Source organism: Anolis sagrei, chromosome 6 (assembly GCF_037176765.1).
Source record: "Anolis sagrei isolate rAnoSag1 chromosome 6, rAnoSag1.mat, whole genome shotgun sequence".
Taxonomy (NCBI): Eukaryota; Metazoa; Chordata; class Lepidosauria; order Squamata; family Dactyloidae; genus Anolis; species Anolis sagrei.
Genome location: NC_090026.1, coordinates 124,674,465 through 124,701,181, shown reverse-complemented (window position 1 = coordinate 124,701,181; position 26,717 = coordinate 124,674,465). Strand labels below are relative to the sequence as shown.

At 45.0% G+C, this 26,717-nt stretch overlaps 1 protein-coding gene across 1 annotated transcript; it reads left to right on the top strand.

Annotated features, from left to right (window-relative positions):
• The first annotated feature begins 767 nt into the window (after positions 1–767).
• MYD88 (MYD88 innate immune signal transduction adaptor) lies at positions 768–20,137 on the top strand. The gene is given in 6 exon segments (XM_060782632.2): positions 768–1,293; positions 3,718–3,852; positions 6,370–6,550; positions 13,112–13,203; positions 14,588–14,692; positions 14,695–20,137. Coding segments are annotated over 6 exon segments (1,041 nt in total). The 5' UTR covers positions 768–950; the 3' UTR covers positions 14,880–20,137.
• The last annotated feature ends 6,580 nt before the right edge of the window (positions 20,138–26,717 follow it).

The window sequence follows — 26,717 nt, the reverse complement described above, 5'->3', positions numbered from 1 at the left end:
TTGTAGCAGGTTTCCTATGAGGCGGGTGAGGTGGTAGTCCTTTGTGATGTTATACATTTTTCTCAGGAGGAGGCAGTGGTTTACGGTATCATGGGCTGCTGACAGGTCTATGAAGACAGCTCCTGTGATCTGCTGCCTTTCAAAGCCATCTTCTATGTGCTGAGTCAGGTTCAGCACTTGCGATGTGCAGCTTTTGCCTTTTCTGAAGCCAGCTTGCTGTGGGATCAGACAGGGGTCTATATTTTCCGTAATTCTATGCAGAATAAGTCTCTCCAGAACTTTGTAGAGGTGGCACAACAGGAGATTGGTCTGTAGCTTTTTGGGTCATTGCGGTCTTTGCCTGGCTTCAAGATGGCGATGACTCTTGCTTTCCTCCAGATTTTGGGGATCTGACAGGATGCAGTGCAGTTGTTCATCAGCTCCAGCAGCCAGCGCCTTGCTTTGGGACCAAAGTTCTTGATTTGTTCCATCCGTAGATCATCCAGGCCAGCTGCTTTGCCATTCTTACATTTGTTGAGAGCCATGCCAATTCAGTAGATGTAAAGGGTTCGTGAAGGTTGTTGTTCTCAATCTCTTGTTGTCTGGCTATTGGTTTCTTTCCTACTTTGGTGGCAAGGTTGGGTTTCCCATTCTTCAAGAGTTGGTGTGCTATCTGATCTGCCTTTATGTTGGCATGGGTATTAGTTTGTGAGGGATCGTTGCTCAGCCGTCTCAACAGCCTCCACGCCTTCTGGCTGCTCCTGCCCATGTCGACCTCTGTGATCAGCTTGATTCATGGGCTTTGGCCAAGCAGGGAAGGCGGAAGGACCTTTGCAAAACCACACCTCCACAGGTGCCGGGCGCACCGAAAGCGAAACCGGTTTGGCGCTCCTCCTCTTCTTCCCCGAGGGGGAAAGTTGCGGAAGAAGGAAGGAAGGAAGGGCGGGTGAGCGTGGCTGGAGGGAGAAGCCATGGCCGGGTCCCCTTCTCCTTGCTCCTCGGGGGAAGAGGGCGAAGAGGGGTGTTGGCGGGGGGCGCCCTTGGTGGCGCTGAACTACTCCCTGCGGCGCCGCCTGTCCTTGCTGCTGAACCCGGGCGCGGCGGTGGCGGCGGACTGGGCCTCGCTGGCCGAGGAGCTGGGCTACGAGTTCCTCGAGATCCGCGCCTTCGAGGCCCGCCCGGACCCCACGGCACAGCTCCTCCAGGACTGGGAGAGGAGGGCCAGCCCCACTGCCGCCACCGCCGGAACACTCCTCGACGCCCTCCGGCGCCTCCACAGGCACGACGTCCTCGCAGACCTCGGCCCCGGCATCGGTGAGGACAGCAGCAGCAGCACCCCAAACTACAGCTCCCAGGGCGCCCCCAAATAGCATTTTCCCCCAAACTACAGCTCCCAGGGCGCCCCAGATACCATTTCCCCCAAACTACAGCTCCCAGGGCGCCCCAGGTGGCCTTTCCACCTATGTAACTCTCTGAATCTCCAACTAGCATTTCCGCCCAAACTACAGCTCCCAGGGCGTCCCAGTTGGGTATTCCACCCAAACTACAGTTCCCAGGGCGCCCCAGCTGGCCTCTCCACCCAGACTACAGGTCCCAGGGCACCCCAGATAGCACTTCTGCCCAAGCTACAACTCCCAAGGCACCCTACATGGCATTTCTGCCCAAACTACAACTCCCAGGACACCCAAGCTATCCTTTCCACCAATATAACTCCCTGAATCCCCAAAGAGCTTTTCCACCCAAACTACAACTCCCAGGACGCTCCAGATGGCATTTCCACCCAAACTACAACTCCCAGGACACCCCAACTAGCACTTCTGCCCAAGCTACAACTCCCAGGGCACCCCACATGGCATTTCTGCCCAAACTACAGTGCTCAGGGCGCCCCAGGTGACCTTTCCACCTAGGTAACTCTCTGAATCTCCAACTAACAGTTCCGCCCAAACTATAGCTCCCAGGGCGTCCCAGTTGGCCATTCCACCCAAACTACAGCTCCCAGGGCGTCCCAATTGGCTTTTCCAACCAAATTACGACTCCCAGGATGCCCCGACTGGCCTTTCCACCCAAACTACAGCTCCCAGGGCGTCCCAGTTGGCCACTCCACCCAAACTACAGCTCCCAGGGCGTCCCAACTGGCTTTTCCAACCAAATTACGACTCCCAGGATGCCCCGACAGGCCTTTCCGCCCAAACTACAGCTCCCAGGGCGTCCCAGTTGGCCACTCCACCCAAACTACAGCTCCCAGGGCGTCCCAACTGGCTTTTCCAACCAAATTACGACTCCCAGGATGCCCCGACTGGCCTTTCCACCCAAACTACAGCTCCCAGGGTGCCCCAATAGCATTTCCGCCCAACTACAGCTCCCATAATGCTCCAGCTAGTAATGCCACCTACATAACTCCTAGGACGCCTCAACTAGTATTTCTAAATAAATAAATAAATAGTATTTCTGCCCAAACTACAATTCCTAGGACACCCCAGCTAGCATCTCCACCCAAATTACAACTCCCAGGATGCCCCAACTAGCCTTTCCGCCCAAACTATAGCTCCCAAGACACCCTAGATAACATTTCCACCCAAATTACAACTCCCAGGACGCCCCAGCTATTATTTCCATCTAAACGACAAATTTCAGCTTCCCTAGGCTGCTCTTCTTTGCCCAAACTAGAATTCCCAAGGTGTGCCAGCTAGCATCTCCACCCAAAGTACAACTCCCAGGATGCCCCAGCTAGAATTGCCACCTATATAACTCCCAGGATGCCCCAGCTGCCATTTCCACCCAAACTACAACTCCCAGGATGTCCCAGATAGCATTTCCGCCCAAATGTCAACTCCCAGGATGCCCCAACTGGTATTTTCACCCAAACTGCAACTCCCAGGATGCCCCAGCTGGCATTTCCATCCAAGCTCCAACTTCCAGCATCCCTAGGCTGCACGTCTTTGCCCAAGCTACAACTCTTAGGATGCCCCAGTTAGCATTGCCACCTATATAACTCCCAGAATGTCCCAGATTCTTCAGCAAGCAACTTTTTCCAGAATACAACTTTCAGAATCCCCCTACCCTCACTTCTGAATCTTATACTTCTGAGAGGAAGACCTTCTGGCAGGGAGATTCTGGGAGGTGTAGTCCAAAGAAAGTGCTGGATGGAGAATCTAAGAGTTGTAGTGTGGTGGAAATACCTAGACCTGGGGCATCTAGGAGTTGTGGAGGGGAAAGTGACGCTGGGGGATTCTGAGAGTTGTAGTCCCAGAGTTGTAGAACTTTGAAAAGCACTCTTTCGCCTTCCTTTTCCTCCCATTACTGTCTGTTTGTAGGTTTGTTTTTTCCTTAAGAGTTAGCCCTCCTTTTTCCCCCCTTTTCTGGCAAGGCTGAAGCAGCCCCTGTGTGTTTTGAGAGGCTACCCTTCCCAATCTTCCTTCTTGGATGCCTTTTGAAAATTGTTATTTGATGGTTGCCTCCTCCTTCTGACTTCCTTCTTCCCTGAATTTGCATCACATCCGTTTCTGTCCGCAAGCGAGACTCCCCCATCTTGCAACAGTGCTTTCCTGTCAAGATTTGTTCAGAGGATGGGTTGCCTTTGCCTTCCTCCTTCTCAGGAGGTTTTTAAACAGAGGCTAGATGGACCTCTGTCGGGAGGGCTTGGAGTGTATGCATGGCAGAATGGGGTCAGATTGGATGGCCTTGGGGGTCTCTTTCAATGTAACGCTGGATAAGAGATATCTCTGGGTCTCTTTGCAGAGGAGGACTGCAAGAAATACCTGAAGAGGAAGCGAGAGGAGCAGACCGAGCGGCCGGTTCAGGTCCCGGCGGTGGACAGCAGCTTCCCACGGACATCCGAACTGCGGGGCATCACCACCCAGGATGATCCCATGGGTAATCATGGCTTTCTGGACAGTATTGGTTTCAATGGAATGGGATAGAATGTAACCCTTTCTCCATTCTCGCAATCCCATTTTTAACAACAACAACTTACTTTGCTTACTTAGGCAATCCCTCGTAGCCCGAGGATGATGGTTCTCCAAGTGTAGTGTCTTGGTGGTGGGTCTGTAGGTGGCTGTGGAGCCCTATTCTTGATCCACATGTTCTTTCGCAGTCAGGACATTGGTTTCTAGGTGGAAGTCGGTCCCATCAGAATTGGCTTGACACGCCTTCCTCTTGGCATATTTCTCCCTTTCGCCTTCCCTTCATTCCTCTTCGAATTCTGCAGCACTGCTGGTCACAGCTGACCTCCAGTTAGAGAGCTCAAGGACCAGGACTTCCCAGTTCTCAGTGTCCATGCCACAGTTTTTAAGGTTGACTTTAAGCCCATATTTTCCTGTTCACTAACAATACATTTCCGTTCTTGAGTTGGGAGTAGAGTAACTGCTTTGGGAGACAGTGATCGGGCATTCGGACATGTCCAGTTCCAGCGAAGTTGATGACAGAGGAGCATCACTTCAATTCTAGTGGTCTTTGCTTCTTCCAGCACACTGACATTTGTCCGCCTGTCTTCCCAAGAGATTTGCAGGATTTTTCAGTGGCAACACTGATGGAATCGTTCCAGGAGAGTGACGTCTTTAGACAATCCACGTTTTGCAGGCATATAGCAGGGTTGGGAGGACAATAGCTTTATAAACAAGCACCTTGGTCTCCCTATGGATGTCCCAGTCCTCAAACACTCTCTGTTTCATTTGGAACAATGCTGCACTTGCAGAGCTCAGACAATGTTGTATTTCAGTGTCAATTCATCAAATATAGGCCTATTTCCAATCTCCCCTTCTTGGGCAAAGTCCTGGAATGTGTGGTATTCTTGGAAGACGCAGATTATTTGGATCCGGCACAGTCTGGCTTTAGACCTGAACATGGAACCGAGACAGCCTTGGTCACCTTAGTTGATGATCTATGTCGGGAGCTAGACAGGGGGAGTGTGTCCCTGTTGGTTATGCTGGACCTCTCAGTGCCTTTCGATAACGTTGACCACTGTATCCTTCTGAGACACCTTGCCGGAATGGGCTGGGAGACACTGTTTTACATTGGCCCCAGTCCTTTCTGGAGGGTCGCACTCAGAAGGTGTTATTGGGAGACACCTGTTCAGCCCCACAACCATTGTCTTGTAGGGTTCAATACTATCGCCCATGTTGTTTAACATCTACATGAAGCTGCTGGGGGAGATCATCTGGAGTTTTGGGGTGTGGTGTCATCTGTACGCGGATGATGTCCAACTCTGTCACTCCTTCCCACCTGCTACTAAGGAGGCTGTTCAGATCCTGAACTGGTGTTTAGCCACTAACAGTCTGGATGAGGGCGAACAAATTGAAACTGAATCCAGGCAAGACCAGGGTAGTCCTGGTCAGTCGTAAGGCCGAACAGGGCATAGGGTTACAGCCTGTGTTGGACGAGGTTACACTCTCCCTGAAGATGCAGGTTCGTAGCTTGGGAGTGATTCTGGACTCATCATTGAGCTTGGAACCCCAAGTTTTGGTGGTGACCAGAGGAGCATTTGCACAGTTAAAACTTGTGCACCAGCTACGCCTATACCTTGGGAAGTCTGACTTGGCCTCAGTAGTCCACGCTCTGGTTACATCCCGTATAGACTACTGTAATGCACTCTACGTAGGGCTGGTTTTGAAGACTGTCCGGAAGCTTCAGATGACCCAACAGACAGCAGCCAGGTTGTTAACAGGAGTGGCACTCAGGGAGCATACAACTCCTCTGTTGTGCCAGCCCCACTGGTTGCCAGTTTGCTACCGGGCACAATTCAAAATGGTGGCTTTAGCCTATAAAGCCACCTCTTTGGTTCTGGCCCAATCTATCTGTCCGAACGTATCTCCCCTTATGAACCATCTAGAACCTTAGGATCTTCTGGGGAGGCCCTGTTCTTGATCCCGCCTTCATCACAAGTACGTTTGGCGGGGACGAGAGACAGGGCCTTCTCAGTGGTGGCCTCTTGGCTATGGAATGCCCTCCCTAGGAATATCAGATTGGCTCCCTACCTCTTAATGTCTCTCAATGGTTGTTTGAGCAAGCGTTTACAAATGCAGAGTAACTGACATAGGAAACCGAATGACTAGACGATGGAATTGGACTTTTTTTTTTTAACAAGGATACGCTAATTGATGCTGGTTTTTATTGCTTCTATTGTGGTTTTAAATTGATTTAATGTTTTAATTTGCATTATGATATTATGTGTACTGATTTGTTGTAAACCGCCTTGAGTCATGGATAGGCTGAGAAAGGCAGTATACAAATACAATAAATAAATAAATAAATAAATAAATAAATAAATAAACAAATGTTGACTTTTGTGGAGAGTTGGCTGCCAAGGTAGCAGAAATGGTCAACATTTTCTAACATTACACCATTAAGCTGTATAACAACAACAACACTTTCTCGTCTTCTCCTTTTTTGCAGGGCAATTCCCAGAGAAGTTTGATGCCTTCATCTGCTACTGCCAGAGTGACCTCCCCTTCGTTCAAGAAATGATCCAAGAGCTGGAGCAGACCGACCACAGGGTCAAGCTCTGCGTCTTTGACCGAGATGTCCTCCCAGGAACCTGCGTGTGGTCCATCACAAGTGAACTGATAGAGAGGCGGTAAGATAAATATGAAGAATATTCACTTATTTTTGCCTCCTTAACTTTTTGAAAATATGAATCCCCATAACCTTTTGGAAATGGGATTCATAACGTTTTGGAAAACCACTGGTCACAGGAAAAGCCTGACCATGTTAGAGACCATAACCATTTGGGAAAACCAGGAGTCTCCGGAAAAGAGTTAAAAACTCATTTGAGTCAACCTTATATGTGTGGAATGTCCAGGGTGGGAGGAAGAACTGTTGTATGTTCAAGGTAGGTGTGAATGTTTCAATGTTTCACCTACCTCCAACAAGCAAGAGTTCTTTCTCCCACCCTGGACACTATTCCACAGATATATAAACCCCATTTTCCTAGTTTCCAACAGACCTCACAACATCTGAGGATGCCTTCCATAGATGCAGGCAAAACACCAGGAGAGAATGCTTCTGAAACATGGCCACACAGCTCAGGAAACTCACAGCAGCCCAATGATTCTGGCCATGAAATCCTTCGACAATGCATCTTCTCTTTAGTGGTAAAATGCCGACTTGTATTAATGCAAGGTAACTCAGGTTTCTCAGTTGTTAAACTGATATACCTAGATATCTCTTTGAGCTGTTCAGAATAAAGATATGCCAATGCACAAAAACATATATAGCATAGTTTTAGAACTGTTCTCTTCAGTTGTCCAAAAACATCTACTCTCCCTTAAATCATCTTGGTTTAAATCATGCTCTCAAGAAACCAAAATAAGTAGGCTTCTTTAAAATAACATTGTTGGTTTACTCGCAGACTTCATGTATTCAGCATATAGGTACTTTGCTTTTCAATCCAGTTCGAGATAGGATTTGAAGTTGTTTCTCTGTGTTGAGAACACAAGGCATCTTTCTTATAATCAACAGTCCAAAGTCTGAAGGTCTGCAGCCGCTCCCACAACAAAGAGCTTCAGTGGGGACCCCTTTTCCCCATGATAGTAACTCTTCCAGGAGTGATTTTTCTTTCTGAGTTTTAGATTTCTCTCACTTTCTGTTGTCTCACCCCCATTCGTAGCTATGACTTGTTTGTAAGTCAAATGTTTATGACCCGAGGATTGTCTGTAATTCCAACTTTTGCAGCAACCCAAAAAGTGAGTTGGATAACATAAATTTGACTGAACCTCATTTTAATTCAACATGATTCCAACTGTAATTGTTCATTAAATACAGGTAGAGCATCTTTTTTCAGGAAACCCAAAATTCTGAATACTCTGAAATTGTCCATTGTAGGTGACACCAGAATACCTTTCAGTTCTGTTCATCCATTTCAAAACTGCCTGTGTGAGCGGTGATGACACGATCGTCAGCATAGAGTATAGAAACTATTTTCATGCACAAAATTATTAAAAATAGTATATCAAATTATGTGACCTTCATGCTCTGCATATAAGGTGTCAATGAATATTGAATTTAGGCTTGGGCTCAATCTGCAGGACTTTTGCAAATACAGGCCCAGTGGGTCCTTGGCATCGGTTGAGGATTGGTTTTCCTGTTTTCTTACTCCTGATCTTTCAAGACTACTGTTTATCAAAAATAATCTAAAAATGCCCTCTTTCTTTTGGAAAGGCATGACCTTTTAGAAATCATAACATTTTGGAAATTCAGAAATCTCCATAGCCTTTTGGAAGCATGACCCTTTTGGAGATTAATTGGCATTCACATTATTTGGAATAATCATAACCTTCTGTAAAGTAACTTCTTGAAAAGAGTTAAATTCTCGTTTGAGTGAATCTTCTCCTTAGTGGTAAATATCCACAAGTATTCATGGAAGGCAAATTAGGCTTCTCGGTTGTTAGACTGATATACCTGGTAACTCTTTGAACTGTTAGGAACAAAGATTATGCCAGTGCACAAAATATATAGCAGATCTTCACAAGTGTTATTTCTATTGCCCAAAAAAACTACTTTCCCATCAAATATATTGCTCCCAAGAGACCAAAAATAGGTACCGTATATTCCGGCATATAAGACGACTGGGCGTATAAGACGACCCCCAACTTTTCCTGTTAAAATATAGAGTTTGGGATATACTTGCCGTATAAGACCACCCCTCTTCCAATGCACACCAAATAAAATTAAAAAAAATCAGATTTGAATTCAATATGGTAATTTGAATTCAAATGCTTATGACATGCAGGTTCCTATGAGAGGGACATTGTACCTTATATTGGACATTATAGTTGCTCTTCCTCCCTTGAATTTCATTTACGCTCTGGGTCGTTTACATCATGCTGGCAAGTATGAAAGCAGGCTTTAAATGGTTCAGATTACATTTATGTTGGCATAGAAGCTTGCATGCAAATAGAAGTCAGGCTTTGTATTATTACTGAGGTGAAGGCAAAGCATTTGTAGAATTTTTATCTATAAGCAGTCTTTATAAATCAGGACCACCTATCAGAAGAGAGGGGCAGATTGGACCCTCATCCTTCAGAAATGTAGCATTTGGCATGGCACATGTTTACTGGGTCACATCTTGACATGTCTTCATCCTTAAATCACCGTGACAGCTTGAATTGTTTTAGACTTTCTCAAGGACACAGCCAGGTGATGTTTAATTGTTAGAAGGGGAAAAGAGATCAGAAAAGAGGAAGGGGGACCCTGGGTCAATAAGAGCTTTCCAGTTTGACTTCTGTCAAAAATGAAATGCAAAGATACAGTATGGGGGACGCGTGGCTCGAGAGCGGTATGTGTGAAAAAGATCTTGAGGTCCTTGTGGACAACAAGTTAAACATGAGCCAACAATGTCATGCTGTGGCAAAAAAAACCAAAACAAAACAAAACAAAAAACCAATAGGATTTTGGCCTGCATCAATAGGAGCTTAGTGTCTAGATCCAGGGAAGTCATGCTCCCCATGCTCTATTCTGCCTTGGTTATACCAAACCTGGAATTACATTGTGTCCAATTCTGGGCACCACAACTGAAGGGAGATGTTGACAAGCTGGTATGTGTCCAGAGGAAGAGGGTGACTAAAATGATCAAGGGTCTGGAGAACAAGCCCTATGAGGAGCGGCTTAAAGAGCTGGGTATGTTTAGTCTGAAGAAGAGAAGGCTGAGAGGAGACATGATGAGAGCCATGTAGAAATATGTGAGAGGAAGTCATAGGGAGGAGAGAGCAGATCAAGGATCTGGAGAACAAGCCCTATGAGGAGTGGCTTAAAGAGCTGGGTATGTTTAGCTTGAAGAAGAGAAGGCTGAGAGGAGATATGATGAGACCCTGTGTAAATATGTGAGAGGAAGTCATAGGGAGAAGAGAGCAGATCAAGGGTCTGGAGAACAAGCCCTATGAGGAGTGGCTTAAAGAGCTGGGTATGTTTAGCTTGAAGAAGAGAAGGCTGAGAGGAGATATGATGAGACCCTGTGTAAATATGTGAGAGGAAGTCATAGGGAGAAGAGAGCAGATCAAGGGTCTGGAGAACAAGCCCTATGAGGAGTGGCTTAAAGAGCTGGGTATGTTTAGCTTGAAGAAGAGAAGGCTGAGAGGAGATATGATGAGACCCTGTGTAAATATGTGAGAGGAAGTCATAGGGAGAAGAGAGCAGAGCAAGGGTCTGGAGAACAAGCCCTATGAGGAGTGGCTTAAAGAGCTGGGTATGTTTAGCTTGAAGAAGAGAAGGCTGAGAGGAGATATGATGAGACCCTGTGTAAATATGTGAGAGGAAGTCATAGGGAGAAGAGAGCAGATCAAGGGTCTGGAGAACAAGCCCTATGAGGAATGGCTTAAAGAGCTGGGTATGTTTAGCTTGAAGAAGAGAAGGCTGAGAGGAGATGATGAGACCCTGTGTAAATATGTGAGAGGAAGTCATAGGAAGAAGAGAGCAGATCAAGGGTCTGTGAGAGGGTAAATATGTGAGAGGAAGTCATAGGGAGAAGAGAGCAGAGCAAGGGTCTGGAGAACAAGCCCTATGAGGAGTGGCTTAAAGAGCTGGGTATGTTTAGCTTGAAGAAGAGAAGGCTGAGAGGAGATATGATGAGACCCTGTGTAAATATGTGAGAGGAAGTCATAGGGAGAAGAGAGCAGAGCAAGAGAGCAGAGCAAGGGTCTGGAGAACAAGCCCTATGAGGAGTGGCTTAAAGAGCTGGGTATGTTTAGCTTGAAGAAGAGAAGGCTGAGAGGAGATATGATGAGACCCTGTGTAAATATGTGAGAGGAAGTCATAGGGAGAAGAGAGCAGATCAAGGGTCTGGAGAACAAGCCCTATGAGGAGTGGCTTAAAGAGCTGGGTATGTTTAGCTTGAAGAAGAGAAGGCTGAGAGGAGATATGATGAGACCCTGTGTAAATATGTGAGAGGAAGTCATAGGGAGAAGAGAGCAGAGCAAGAGAGCAGAGCAAGGGTCTGGAGAACAAGCCCTATGAGGAGTGGCTTAAAGAGCTGGGTATGTTTAGCTTGAAGAAGAGAAGGCTGAGAGGAGATATGATGAGACCCTGTGTAAATATGTGAGAGGAAGTCATAGGGAGAAGAGAGCAGATCAAGGGTCTGGAGAACAAGCCCTATGAGGAGTGGCTTAAAGAGCTGGGTATGTTTAGCTTGAAGAAGAGAAGGCTGAGAGGAGATATGATGAGACCCTGTGTAAATATGTGAGAGGAAGTCATAGGGAGAAGAGAGCAGAGCAAGGGTCTGGAGAACAAGCCCTATGAGGAGTGGCTTAAAGAGCTGGGTATGTTTAGCTTGAAGAAGAGAAGGCTGAGAGGAGATATGATGAGACCCTGTGTAAATATGTGAGAGGAAGTCATAGGAAGAAGAGAGCAGATCAAGGGTCTGGAGAACAAGCCCTATGAGGAGTGGCTTAAAGAGCTGGGTATGTTTAGTCTGAAGAAGAGAAGGCTGAGGAGGCGGCATGGTAGCCTACTGGGCTGCATGGTAGCCTACTGGGCTGTCTTCACCCTCGCAGGCATTGAGTTGGGTCCGCCTCCGGCCTCCATCTCAGAGCAGCTGCTGCAGGAGGGAGCCAAAGCCAGTGGGGCGGGGCCTCTGGCTGCTCCGCCCCGCCCCCGCAGAGGGCTCCGCCCCCCGGTTCCGCCCACCCCGCTCCGTCTTCAACTCCTGCTGCTTTACCAGGCCGGCGGGGGTGTTTGCATGCTATGCTGTGCTGTCCCCTCCGCAACTGGTCTGCTGCTAGCTCTGCCTCTGGCCTTCCAGTAAAAAGTTCAGAGCAATTGCCGAGGGAACCAAAACCGGAGCGTGGGCGGGGCCGCGAGGGGCGGGGTCCTTTTCTCCCACTGCCTCCCTGCTCTGGGCTTGGTTCCCTTGGCAGTTGCTCTGGCTTTGAGGCCAGAGGCAGAGCTACCAGCAGACCAGTGGCGGAGGGGACAGCACAGCATAGCATGCAAACGCCCCCGCCAGCCTGGTAAAGCAGCAGGAGTTGGAGACGGAGCGGGGGGGGGGGGGGCGGGGGCGGGCCCCTCCGTGGGGGGGGGCCGGAGTAGCCAGAGGCCCCGCCCCCACCCCTCCGGCTTTGGCTCCTGCAGCACCTTTTCTGGGATTAGAGGGCGGAGACGGAGCCAACTCAATGCCGGCGAGGATGAGGACAGCCCAGTAGGCTCCCATGCTGCCAGCTTGGTAGCGAAGCCTGCCGCTGCTCCTCCTCGCCCCCTCCCTCCCTCCGCCCTCCCTCCTCCTCAGGCTCCACCATGCGGGGATGCCAAGGGCGAGGGAGACAAGGGAAAAATGATCCAAAAAAAATTATGCCGGGGTACAAGACGACTCCCCACTTTTGAGATGATTTTCCAGGCTTAGAAAGTCGTCTTGTACCCCGGAATATACGGTAGTTTTCGTTTAAAGTAATATAGTTGGTTTACTTACAAACTTCATGTATTTAGCATACATTTCTTATAGGTTGATTGTTTGAACAGTAAGTTCTCGAAAACATTCTGTTTCAGTCTCTTCTTTGTATTGTCGAAGGCTTTCATGGCCGGAATCACTGGGTTGTTGTAGGTTTTTGGGCTTTATGGCCATGTTCTAGAGGCATTCTCTCCTGACGTTTTGCCTGCTTCTATGGCAAGCAGACCTCACAACCTCTGAGGATGCTTGCCATAGATGCAGGCGAAACGTCAGGAGAGAATGCCTCTAGAACATGGCCATACAGCCCGAAAATCCTACAACAACCCAGTCTCTTCTTCGTTGCATACAGATTAGCACCCTCTTCAGTCTAATACATTACTGAACATTGACTCAATACAGACTGACTACACACTGTAGCATACTGACACTACTGACTTCTAAACTGTACTGTACTGCTTCTGATGCAAACTGACTTCTAAAATGGAGTCTCAGTCTGAATAGTCCCAGATCTGATCACATAGTCAGATCCCTCCTTCCCACAACCTCAAACAACATAGAGTTAAGGCAAAACTGCAAATCAAAATATACATACAATATAGTAAGCAATCTGAATTATAAGAAATAACTAGTATCGAAGACTTGTAGAAGGTTGCTATTTCCAATAGTTTACCCCTCAACCAAGCTGATGTTCTTCTTCTTGAGGGTCTCTCTTTAACGCACACTGTTTTACTTCCCCTCTCTTCCTTTTCTATTTCGCTGCAGCTGCCGGAGAATGGTGGTAGTAATCTCAGATGATTACCTGGATAGTGAAGAATGTGATTTCCAAACCAAGTTTGCTCTCAGCCTCTCACCAGGTTAGTTGTTAAGTAAAGAAACACTTGGGTGGATTGTATCACATAGATTAGGGGTGGGGAAATGCACCTCTGCCCCATTTCTGGGGCCTCCAAAGCATCTGCCATTCCCTCAATGCCAGCAAACCTCCTGCGTCTCCAAATTGTCTCTGCTTTGGGCTGCATCTTGGTCAAAAGAGTGCCAGGAAGTTTCCTATCTAGTCATGATTTGGGCCAGACTCATACATTCCAGCTGTCCCATGTTTAGCAGGGACAGTCTCAGTTTATCCCTTTCATCCCACTATTTTCAGCTTCTTATGTATGTAGCAGTATTTTTCTTTTTTCCTCACTTTCCCCTTTTGCTCTCAGCTTAACACACCTGCTGTCATACCAGGAATGAGATTACAAATAATAATAACAACAATAATCCAATACAACAGCCAGCAGAGTGTCTGCTGTGGGCTCATCTTGTTGTGTTTCAAATAATAATAATAATAATCATCATCATCATCATCATAGAACTGCATAGACTCTAGCAGAAGCCAGTAAAGCTGGTCCCAGTGGTGATCTTGTCTGCTGTGGACTCATCTTGTTGTGTTTCTAATAACAACAACAACAGCAGCAGGATTGCAGAGAAACAACTGGAAAAGCTGACACGATATGAGGATTTAAAAATTGAACTGCAAAGACTCTGGCACAAGCCAGTAAAGGTGGTCCCAGTGGTGATTGGCACACTGGGTGCAGTGCCTAAAGACCTTGGCCTGCACTTAAACACAATTGGCACTGACAGAATTATCATCTGCCAGCTGCAGAAGGTCACCTTACTGGGATCTGCACGCATTATTCGCCAATACATCACACAGTCCTAGACACTTGGGAGGTGTCCGACGTGTGATCCAATTCAACAGCCAGCAGAGTGTCTGCTGTGGACTCATCTTGTTGTGTTTATTATTATTATTATTATTATTATTATTATTATTTATATTCCACTCTATCTCCCCAGGAGGACTCGGGGCGGATTCCAAACATAAAAGGCAGATGTTCAATGACTGAATACAACAACAATACATCCATACTGACAAAATTTAACAACCTAACATATAAACACAAATTATCACTTAACTACTAAAATAAAATAAAATAAAAATGCAGCTGTTATAACAGACATGAGACAAAACATCAAACATCGAACAGAAACAACAATTTCCCAGTTATTTGGGGCAAATAGATTGATCATTGCTTAAGATACCTATTGAGCTGGGATGTGTCTCTTGCACTTACCCATAACAGTCTGATTCAGTATAAGGCACCTTGATACATTCTGCAGCAAAAGCAGTTGGGGGTGAAGTGTGTTTTGGGAAATGATGTGTCTTTTCCACCCCACTTCCATGCCGCTTTGTTCTTCCAGGGGCTCGCCTCAAGCGCCTCATCCCGGTGAAGTGCAAGACCATGAAGAAGGAGTTCCCAAGCATCTTGAGGTTCATCACCGTTTGCGACTACACCAACCCTGCCACCAAAAAATGGTTCTGGATGCGGTTGGCCAAGTCCCTCTTGCTGCCCTGAGGCCAAGCGTCGAGACTGGGCATCTCTTGCTTTGGCTGGACTGTGTTTTCAAGAAGGAGGATCAGCCGATCTCTCTTCCCCTTCACCCCAAGCAACGGTTGAAACAACATTCTGCTTCAAAACGGGGCCAGTTTTAAAAATGTAGGTGGTGTTAAGGGTGAAAGGTAAAGACAGGTTCATCTGCTCAAGAGGTATTACTATTTGCCAGGTACCCATTCCTGCATTTTACCTCTTCGCCATCCTGCCAAACAGGAGAACCAAGAAAAACCGGACCAAGGGGGAAAAAGTTTTCAATAGCATTGGTGTACAAACTGCTGGAAATCTTTAACAAGCTGTTGATCATTTTCTGTGCTGTTAAAATGTGGGGCCAAACAGCTTCCTTTATCCACAAGATAGCAACAATCCTGTTTCTAATACAGGTGAGTTCTATGTGCCTTAAAGCAGGTCTCAGTTGTGGACCAAGAGGTCTTAAAGCAGGTCTCAGTTGTGGACTCCATTATGTTTAATGGAGTGCCAACATGTAGGTGCAATGCATTGTCGAAGGCTTTCATGGCCGGAATCACTGGGTTGTTGTAGGTTTTTTCGGGCTATATGGCCATGGTCTAGAGGCATTCTCTCCTGACATTTTGCCTGCCTCTATGGCAAGCATCCTCAGAGGTCTGTTGGAACTAGGAAAATGGGTTTATATATCTGTGGAATGACCAGCGTGGGACAAAGGACTCTTGTCTGCTGGAGTTAGGAGTAAATGTTTCAACTGACCACCTTCAATAGCATATAATGACCTCTCATTGCCTAGAGAAAACTTTGTTGAAAGGTGATTAGATGTCCCTGTTTGTTTCCTCTCTGTTGTTGTGCTGTTGTAATTTTAGAGTTTTTTTTAATACTGGTAGCCAGATTTTGTTCATTTTCATAGTTTCCTCCTTTCTGTTGAAATTCTGTTGAATTTCTCACAACCAGCATGTCAGACTACACAGAGAAGCTATTGAAACACACAAACATGTGGACAATTTCAACAGAAAGGAGGAAACCATGAAAATGAACAAAATCTGGCTACCAGTATTAAAAAAAACTCTAAAATTACAACAGCACAACAACAGAGATGAAACAAACAAGGACATCTAATCACCTCTCAACAAAAGTTTGCTCTAGGCACAGTCAGCCCATTGTATGCTAATCAAGGTGGTCAGTTGAAACATTCACACCTAGCTCCAGCAGACAAGAGTCCTTTGTCCCACCCTGGTCTTTCTACAGATATATAAACCTATTTTCCTAGTTCCAACAGACCTCACTACCTCTGAGGATGCTTGCCATAGATGCAGGCGAAACGTCAGGAGAGAATGCCTCTAGAGTCTAGACCATGGCCATATAGCTCGAAAAAACCTACAACCCATGTTTGTGCAACATCAGCACCAAGCTTGTGTGAGTTCTGTACTGCCAATTTGTTGTTTGTGTCTGAAGTCTTCTCTTTTTAAGAAGACAGCAGACAAAGCTTGGAAGGAATGACCAAAAACAATGGCTTTCCTTTTCACGTCAACGCTGCTTTCCAGCAAGAGGTGAATATTCTCCTTTCCTTTTGTTTACTGATCCCTCTCCTGCCTCTGGGCAATGGGTAGGAGTCAGCCCTGGACAAACAAATAGCACGTTCGCTACATGGGATTGTCTGCATTCTTTGCATAGCCTGCCTTAAAAACCTTTTGCCTTAGAGCAAGCTTGTCGTACACAGTTTAGAAATAGCGATAGACTGGCACCAGATGACTTTCCAGAATGTAATTAAGCACTTGGCTATATGAGCACTCCATATTTTGGGCCTGAACCTTTGTGGATTTGGTGCATTGTGGTTCATTTCCAGTGGAAGACGTTCTAACCCTGAAAGGGCATCAAAAGTAGAGGGTCGCCTGAGGGCTGAGAAGGGCGGTATACAAATATAGTAAATAAAATAAATAAATAAATAAATTGTCAGATTACAGTAGAGTCTTGATTATCCAACATAAAATGGGCTGGCAGAACGTTGAATAAGCAAAAATGTAGGATAATAAGGAGGGATTAAGGAGAAGTCTATTAAATGTCAAATTACATTATGATTTTACAAATAATAATAATAATAATAATAATAATAATAATAAACCTTTATTTGTACCCCGCTACCATCTCCCGAAGTACTCGGTGCGGCTTACAAGAGGCCGAGCCCAAATACATCAGTAAAACAACAACAATACAACAATAAATAAACTCATAAACAAGCAGTAAACATCAACAATAACACCATGACGCATTAAAAGAACCTATGGCAGGGCCAAGTGTAATAATTAAAATTGTTAAAAAAAAGCTGGGCATGACCAGGTGAAATAGGATAGGTATTTTGAAGATAGGTGGGGCCAAAACATCATGTTTTACTACACATCAACAGAAAAAGCAGACCAATACACAGTAACATTATGTAGTAATTACTGTATTTACGAATTTAGCACCAAAACATTGCAATGCATTGAAACTGCTATTGATCCGGGCAGGTCACAGGCTGCACTGGATAATACAGAACATTGGATGGGTGAAGGTTGGATAAGCAAGACTCTACTGTATCTCTAAATAGGGAAGAAATCTCAGGAGAGGCTTCCTTGCAGCAAATGAGATGAGGAAATACTCTGTTGACTCTCTCAGCTGACATAAAGAAGGCGAGGTGGCGGGTCTAGCATACCTGGAAGCTTGTTCTCTCATTATCTGGATTTGAGATGCATTTTCCTGTTGGTTTTGCAAGTTGGGGGTTTGCACCAGATAGTTTCCAGATTATTCATGGCCCATTACACTCTTTGCTGTCAATTTCAACTTCCTTTTTGTGTGTGTCATGAGTGACTTGAGAAACTGCAAGCCGCTTCTGGTGTGAGAGAATTGGCTGTCTGCAAGGACGTTGCCCAGGGGATGCTCGGATGTTTTGATATTTTACCATCCTTGTGGGAGGCTTCCCTCATGTCCCTGCATGGTGAACCAGACATGAGAGAAGCCTCCCACAGAGGGAGCTCATCCGTGCTCTCCCCGGATTCGAAATATAATCACTTGGACTTTCAAAGGGGTTATGGGCCCTGAATTGCCCAGGAATCTATGGAGTAATCTGCATTTTTTGCTTCTTTCTCCTGTGACAAATCCTGTAACCCACCTTGTTTACCTTTCTGTTCATTCAAATTCCCCTCCTTCCAATCAAGTATGATTCTATGGTTTGCTTCTGCTGGAAGTTGTAGGACCTAGAAATCCTACAGAAGTGCTTTATCTAGGTATTTTCTAGATCCTGCAACATGATTCTATGGTATGTCTCTGCTGGAAGTCCTCTATTGCAATAGAATTTGCAATTACCCATGGTTTTATCTTTTCACGGTATGTCCACGAATGTATCCTTTGCAGATACTCAATTTGTATTGTTTCCAAAATTATATTCTAGAGAGATCTGGTGTCTCGTGAAACTACAAAGCTCAGCATTATGGAAAATGCAGCCATGGTAGTTCAGATGAACTCAACAGTGTTAAGACATTTGTTGCATGCAAGAAACTATTGCAGTGTCCAGAAATCAAAGATAAACCTTGGGAGGAGGAGAGCGCTTGGTTACCTCAGAGGAGTCTGATTTCTTGACTACAGTCTCCACTTAGATTGATGACTAGCCAAGATATAGAAAATCAATAACTATTCTAATGGCTTCCTTATCTACTTCGAGGTTATTTAAATATTCTCTCCACTTCCTTACATCATTTCTTCTGTCTTGCATTTATTTTTGTATATAGTGTGCCCTCGGTATTTGCTAGGCTTTGGATGCAGGACCTCCTCTGGATACCAAAATTGGAGGATTCACAGGTCTCATTATATACAATGGTTGTGTACAATGGTGCCCATTTTATAAAATGGGACATGACACAGAGTGTTGTCGAAGGCTTTCATGGCTGGAATCACTGGGTTGCTATAAGTTTTTTGGGATGTCTGGACAGGTTCCAGAAGCATTCTCTCCTGACGTTTCACCCGTATCTATGGCAGGCATCCTCAGAAGTTGTGAGATCTGTTGGAAACTAAGCAAGTGGGGTTTATATATCTGTGGAATATCCGAGGTGGGAGAAAGAACTCTTGTCTGTTGGTGCTAGGTATGATTGTTTCAATTGGCCACCTTGATTAGCATTTAATGGCCTAGCAGTTTCAATGGCTGGCTTCTTACTGCCTAGGGGGATCCTTTGTTGAGAAGTGATTAGCTGTCCCTGATTGTTTCTTGTCTGGAGCTCACCTGTCTTTCATTACTGTTATGATTTTAGAGTTTTTTTTAAAATACAGTAGCCAGATTTTGCTTGTGGATTTCAATGGCTTCTCTATGTAGTCTGACATGGTAGTTGTTGGAGTGGTCCAGCATTTACGTGTTCACAAATACTATGCTGTGTCCAGGTTGGTTCATCAGGTGCCCTGCTATGGCTGACTTCTCTGGTTGAAGTAGTCTATGTATTTTTCTCATAAAGTGCAAATATTCAAGTCCTTTAAGCGTAGATTTAAGAATGGTTGCAATTTCATCTTCTATAAGCGTTTTATTTTGTAATCTAATTATGTCCTTGATTCGTGACACATTCACACCTGCCTCCAACAGACAAGAGTTCTTTCTCCCACCCTGAACATTATTCCAAAGATATATAAACCTCACTTGTCTTGTTTCCAACTGACCTTACAACCTCTGAGGATGCCTGCCATAGATGCAGGCGAAATGTCAGGAGAGAATGCTTCTGGAGCATGGCCGTACAGCCCAAAAAGCTTACAGCAACCCAAATGACACAGACAAATGCAGGAGGCAGCTGGAAGATATATGAAATTGTTGCGTCTAAAGAAGGGCATAGATCAGGATTTGCTTTTTGGAATATTTCATCCAAATGTTTTCAAACCATGGATACAGAACCTGTGGATACAGAGGGCTGGCTGAGTAAACTTCACTCATTTCCATTTCATTTTTTTTCCATGAGGGTCCTATCAAACCTATCAGCAACAAACATCTATTTTGACTATCTGAGGGAAGTTATGATGGATCAGACCAGTTTCCTGTAGTGCAAAATACACATTTTATCAGCCCTACCCTCAGCTTCTTAAAGGAGGCAGTTAAAGAATTGGGAAAGAGTGTGCTTAGTGCTGTTGCATATCCGCTGTTCTTTTTGTTTGCTGCTTCAGATCCATATTTGTTGTTTCAGCAGATTTGCAAAATCCAGGGCAGAAAAGGGAATTTCCCATAAACCGCAGCTGTACATTGTTGCAAGTGTTTGATGTGTCTGTTACTTCATGGGTCTTTAATGATCCAATTTTACAATGTTACTGTAATGTACTTTGAACATTATTCGGGAAGACAAGGTTTTCTAAATACTTTTCAGTAATAAAAAAACCGACTATTGTGGATATGGTCACTGTTCAAAATATCAGTTTCTATCAAATGATGGGTGAAATCCTCCATGTGCAAGTTAGACCTTGTGGTTTTACAAAATCTTTAGTCTTCTCTGCCAAAGAGTACTGAGAAGTACAGATCCCAGGATTTCATACTACTGTATTTCAAGTAGTGTCGAGATATATTAAATCTACCATGAAGGTCAGCATTTCGGGAGCCCTGGGGGGTTGCCAGGGGGTGTCAGAGGGATCACCAAAGAACATCAGAAAACAGTATTTTCTGTTGGACATTGGGGTTCTGTGTGGGATGTTTGGCCCATTTCCATCATTGGTAGGGTTCAGAATGCTCTTTGATTGTAGGTGAACTATAAATCTCAGCAGCAACAACTCCCAAATGTCAAGGTCTATCTTCCGGAAACTCCACCAGTGCTCACATTTGGGCATATTGAGTATTTGTGGCAAGTTTGGTCCTGATACATCATTGTTTGAGTCCACGGTGTTCTCTGGATGTAGGTGAACTACAACTCCAAAAATTCAAGGTCAGTGTCCATCAGATCCTCCCAGTATTTTCTCTTGGCCATGGGAGTTCTGTGTGCTACTACAGCTCCCAAATAATAAAATCAATCCCCCCCCCCAACCCCACCAGTATTCAAATTTGGGCATATTGGGTATTTGGGATTTGAAAATACATCCTGCATATCACATATTTACATTACGATTCATAACAGTAGCAAAATTACAGTTACGAAGTAGCAATGAAAATGTTATGGTTGGGGATCACCACAACGTGAGGAACTGTACTAAGGGGTCGCAGCCAGAGGCGGCCCTAGGTAATTTTCAAGGGTAAGCAAACAGTATTTCCCCCCCCCCCCCCCCAATCACTGATACATATTTTCTGTTTGTCATGGGAGTTCTGTGTGCCGTATTTGGTTCAATTCCATCATTGGTGGAGTCCAGAATGCTCTTTGATTGTAGGTGAACTATACATCCCAGTAACTACAACTCGCATATGTCAAGGTCTATTTTCCCCCAAGAGTGCCTCAAGAGCGCCCCTGGGCAAAATCAACTATACTGCGAATGCTTACTTTGCGTAATGGTTGAGCCACCCCTGGTCGCAGCATTAGGAAGGTTGAGAACCACTGACTTAAAGGTACATGGCAACAACAACAAATACACATCAAGCACTTGCTGAATTAAAACTGTTGATTTTCTTCATGAGAGTAGGTGGGATTCCAGCCCTAAACAGGTTGCAGCAGGAGCAACGTCACCATAGTGTTGGATGTATTAAACCAAACTCAGCGGCCCCATCTACACTGCCATACAATGCAATTTGACACAGTATTATAGTGGTCAGACCAGGCTGGGCAAACTTTGGCCCTCCCTCCAGGCTTTTTGGACTTCAACTACTACAATGAATGTCAAGGATAAAAGAAGTCCATCATAAGCATCACTAACATCATTTCCAATGTGCAACCCTTCCCGCTCCTCCTCTGCATTCTAGCTTTCTCCCTCCCGGAATGCCATGTGTTTCACTCTCTAATCCTTCCTTGTTTTTTCCTCCCCTATATACACAGAAATGCTCCTATTTTTAGCAGCTGTCAGCCAGCGCAGTGACATTGTCCTTGGCCTTTAAGCAACGGCTACATAATAGAAGGGGAGGGGGACGCTTTGCAAGGCTCACATTTGCTGAGTAGACATTGAATGGAGCTGCCTTCCCCCAGACCCTTTGAAATGGATGTTGCGGGCAAAAAAAAGAAGTTATCTCCGTTTCCCTAGTGAAGGCTGAAAGTGCAACCGAAGGTGGAAAAGAAATGCATGCCTTAAAGAAAACACTCCCAAGGCTATTATCCACACATCTCAGGAGAAGAAAATCTTGTTTACATCGATCCCTTGATTTCTGTTGGAGTTTGGTTCCAGAACCTCCCTTGATCTGTTTATCAAATCCGTGGATGCTCAAAAACCATGATTTACAAAGGTGCTCTCTGTTTAAAATGGCAAAATCAAGGGTTGATTTTGGGATTTTTTAATTTAAAAAATAATAGATGGTTGAAATGTGGATGTAGAATTTGTGTGCCGTCGCGCCTGGGGTCTATAGATCTTAGTGAAAGAAACATGGATGTGACCTCTCCCCTCAGGGGATTGCTTCTTGCCCTCCTTTAGAGAACTGGAACTCTCAAGGATCAAGACACTATAGATAACTTGAAATAGTCTTTATAGAATCATAGAATCCAAGAGTTGGAAGAGACCTCATGGGCCATCCAGTCCAACCCCCTACCAAGAAACAGGAATATTGCATGCAAATCACCCCTGACAGATGGCCATCCAGCCTCTGTTTAAAAGCTTCCAAAGAAGGAGCCTCCACCACACTCCGGGGCAGAGAGTTCCACTGCTGAACGGCTCTCACAGTCAGGAAGTTCTTCCTCATGTTCAGATGGAATCTCCTCTCTTGTAGTTTGAAGCCATTCTTCTGCATCCTAGTCTCCAAGGAAGCAGAAAACAAGCTTGCTCCCTCCTCCCTGTGGCTTTCTCTCACATATTTATACATGGCTATCATATCCCCTCTCAGCCTTCTCTTCTTCAGGCTAAACATGCCCAGCTCCTTAAGCCGCTCCTCATAGGGCTTGTTCTCCAGACCCTTTATCATTTGAGTCGCTCTCCTCTGGACACATTCCAGCTTGTCAATATCTCTCTTGAATTGTGGTGCCCAGAATTGGACACAATATTCCAGGTGTGGTCTAACTAAAGCGGAATAGAGGGGTAGCATTACTTCCCTAGATCTCGACACTATGCTCCTATTGATGCAGGCCAAAATCCCATTGGCTATTTTTGCCGCCACATCACATTGTTGGCTCATGTTTAACTTGTTGTCCACGAGGACTCCAAGATCTTTTTCACACGTACTGCTCTCAAGCCAGGCACCCTCCATTCTGTATCTTTGCATTTCGTTTTTCCTGCCAAAGTGGAGTATCTTGCATTTGTCACAGTTGAACTTCATTTTGTTAGTTTTGGCCCATCTCTCTTATTGTTCACAATGAGTTATCTTCCTTGGGCATAAACCTGATATTTCAACAGGGGTAAAGGAAACATACATTACAGTCTCTGAAATCTTGGGTCCAAGGAGTTTTACAGCTGAGAAGCTTTCCAAGTTCCCGCTTTCACAATGGCTGTTAAAGCCTGAGCATTCACAACCCCAGTCCAATGACCTATATTGAAGGCCAAAGTCTTCCTCTCGATGCCAGAGGACTGGATTGAAGGTGCTTAAGATTCCGCAACATCGTCCAGGTGAACTGGATATGAAGAATGAATCTTAAGAGTACAAACTTAAGAATTGGTGATGAGAGATGACTTAACTGAGGGCTTTTAGAGCCAAGCCTTTCTCACATCCATCTGCTGAGATGTCTGATGGTAGAATGAAAAGAAAGCACTGTCCTCTTCCCCAGGAAGGGGCGGAGCCAAACAATTGAGCAGGGGGAGAAATTCAGCCCCTTGCAAAATAACATTGACAGCTATAGGTAACCAAACAATTTAGCTATACATCCACATACAAGTGGGGCCTGACGCGCCATCACAATTTGTGGATATAGAGGACCAACTGTATTTGGATTTTCAACCTGTGCAAGCTTTGCACAGTCAATTAGTGGCTCTTAAAAAAAGAATAAATTTCTGTATTCTGTAGATTGAGCAATAGAAGCATAGACTGGGGATGATCTCAAGGGCTGTCCAATTCAACCCCATTCTACCAGGCAGGAAGATACAATTAAAGCACTCCCGACAGATGGCCATCCAGCTACTGTTCAAAAACTTCAAAAGAAGGAGAGTTCAGCACATTCTCAATGGTTTTTTGTCCCCAGAGTATATTTCCCCATCTGTGTAAAGGTCTATTTTTATGACCCCGTTCCTTTATGAGTTTCTCCCTCACAAGCAATCTGCTCCATCCCTGTCTCATCCTGATTTTAGTATTTTTAGTGTTTTAGCTTTTATCTTGCACATGCGGCCCGCTCATTGTTATTTTATTGTCTACTAGCCGTCCCCTGCCACGCGTTGCTGTGGCCCACTCTGGTGGTCATGGGGGTTCTGTGTGGGAGGTTTGGCCCAATTCTATCATTGGTCGAGTTCAGAATGTTCTGTGATTGTAGGTGAACTACAAATCCCAAATGTCGAGATTCTATTTTCCCCAAACTCCACCAGTTTCACATATGGACATATTGAGTATTCGTGTAGTTTGGTCCAGATCCATCATTATTTGAGTCCACAGTGCTCTCTGGATGTAGGTGAACTACAACTCCCAAGGACTGCCCACCAAACCCTTCCAGTATTTTCTGTTGGTCATGGGAGTTCTGTGTCCCAAGATTGGTTCAATTCCATCGTTGGTGGGGTTCAGAATGCTCTTTGATTGTAGGTGAACTATAAATCCCAGCAACTACAACTCCCAAATGACAAACTCAATTTTTTGAGTGAAGGACATGCATTGGATTGGTAGCTGTCTTGTGTCCAAATTTGGTGTCAATTCATCCAGTGGTTTTTGGGTTCTGTTAATCCCACAAACGAACATTACATTTTTATTTATACAGATGATTTTGCTTTATCATGGTTTTTTTTTGGTACTCATATGTTGTATGTATTTTATTGTGTTTTTATTGTGTTTTGGTTTTATTTTATTGCAATATGCTGTTGGGCTTGGCCTCATGTAAGCCACCCCGAGTCCCCATTGGGGAGATGGTGGAGGGGTATTAAATAATAATAATAATAATAATAATAATAATTATTATTATTATTATTATTCTCAGCTATGGTATTCTACTACTTAACAGCTTTTACTAGAAGAAGGTTCTTCCTATTATGCAGTTAAATTTCTTTCCCTGCAGTTTGAATCCATTCCTCCTTGTCCTAGGGTGCATCTACACCGTTGAATTAATGCAGTTTGATACCACTTGATCTTCCATGGCTCAGTGCTATGGAATCCTGTGAGTTGTAGTTTGGTGTGGCACCAGCACTCTGGTAGAAAAGGCTAAAGGCAATGCAGATAAAGTGGAGTCAAACTGTATTAATTCAAACAGTGATCCAGAAGGTTAAATACCTGGCATTGGTGCAAATTTCCAATATGCAAGATTGTCTGCCTCCAGCATAAACCTTTCAAGTGTCTTGGCAGCAATGTTGAAAACGGTATTACTCCCCAATTATAACCTATTTAAAAAATATTATATTCCTAGACTGAGCCTTACCAGCAGGGCACAGCAAATGCTGTAAGTGGTAGATATTGGGGGCAAAATTATAGGACAGGAAATTGTCAATAATTTATCACTATAATTTTGCCTCTGCATGGATACAGAAAAATTAGATCTTTTGTCTCCGCCGCCACATCTTGGGTCATTTCCATTAGCTCTCAGATGACTTTTTCATTGAACCGCAAGGAGTGATGTTAATAAAAGATTGTATTGTGGATTGTACAGTTGCGTCCAAGCTGCGGCAGAGAAAATAAAATATGGCATTTAATTCTCTCCATTGGCAGAACTGCAAGTTAGTTATGCCAGGAGGGACAGAAGAAGACAATCCTTTGATTTCCACATTAAAATTATTTCAGATTAACTTGTTTACTAAATACTGGTTTAGATTCAAACCCAGGAGGACAAAAATAGGTGTGGACACATGTTTTTTTTTTCTTTGTGTGAGGAGCGACTTGAGAAACTGCAAGTCGCTTCTGCTGTGAGAGAATTGGCTGTCTGCAAGGACATTGCCCAGGGGGATGCCCGGATGTTTTGATGTTTTACCATCCTTGTGGGAGGCTTCTCTCATGTCCCTGCATGGGGAGCTGGAGCTGACAGAGGGAGCTCATCTGTGCTCTCCCCAGATTCGAACTGTAGACCTGTTGGTCAGCAGTCCTGTCAACACAAGGGTTTAACCCATTGCGCCACTGGGAGCTCTAAAGTAGGTGTGGACATATTGTGTATGTTGTGGAAAAGAGGGATGGAGATGTCTGTGGGTGCATTTACACTGTAGAATTAATGCAGCTTGACACCATTTTTAAGTACTATGGCTCAAAGCGATTTATATTATATATTTATCGTGTCAGGGCAACCAGTCGACTATATTACATTTCTAACAGAACAAAGCAAACAAACAGACAAAATACAAAATTTGTGAGTTTGGTAGTTGATTAAATGTCCCTTGACCAGTATCTGGCCACTTGGAGTGCCTCTGGTGTTGCCACAAGGAGGTCCTCCATTGTGCATGTGGCAGGGCTCAGGTTGCATTGCAGCAGGTGGTCAGTGGTTTGCTCTTCTCCACACTCGCATGTCGAGGATTCCACTTTGTAGCCCAATTTCTGAAGGTTGGCTCTGCATCTCGTGGTGCCGGAGCGCAGTCTGTTCAGCGCCTTCCAAGTTGCCCACTCTTCTGTGTGCCCAGGGGGGAGTCTCTCACTTGGTATCAGCCATTGGTTGAGGTTCTGGGTTTGAGCCTGCCACTTTTGGACTCTCGCTTGCTGAGGTGTTCCAGCAAGTGTCTCTTTAGATTTTAGAAAACTATTTCTAGATTTAAGTCGTTGACGTGCAGGCTGATATCCAAACAGGGGATGAGCTGGAGATGTCTCTGCC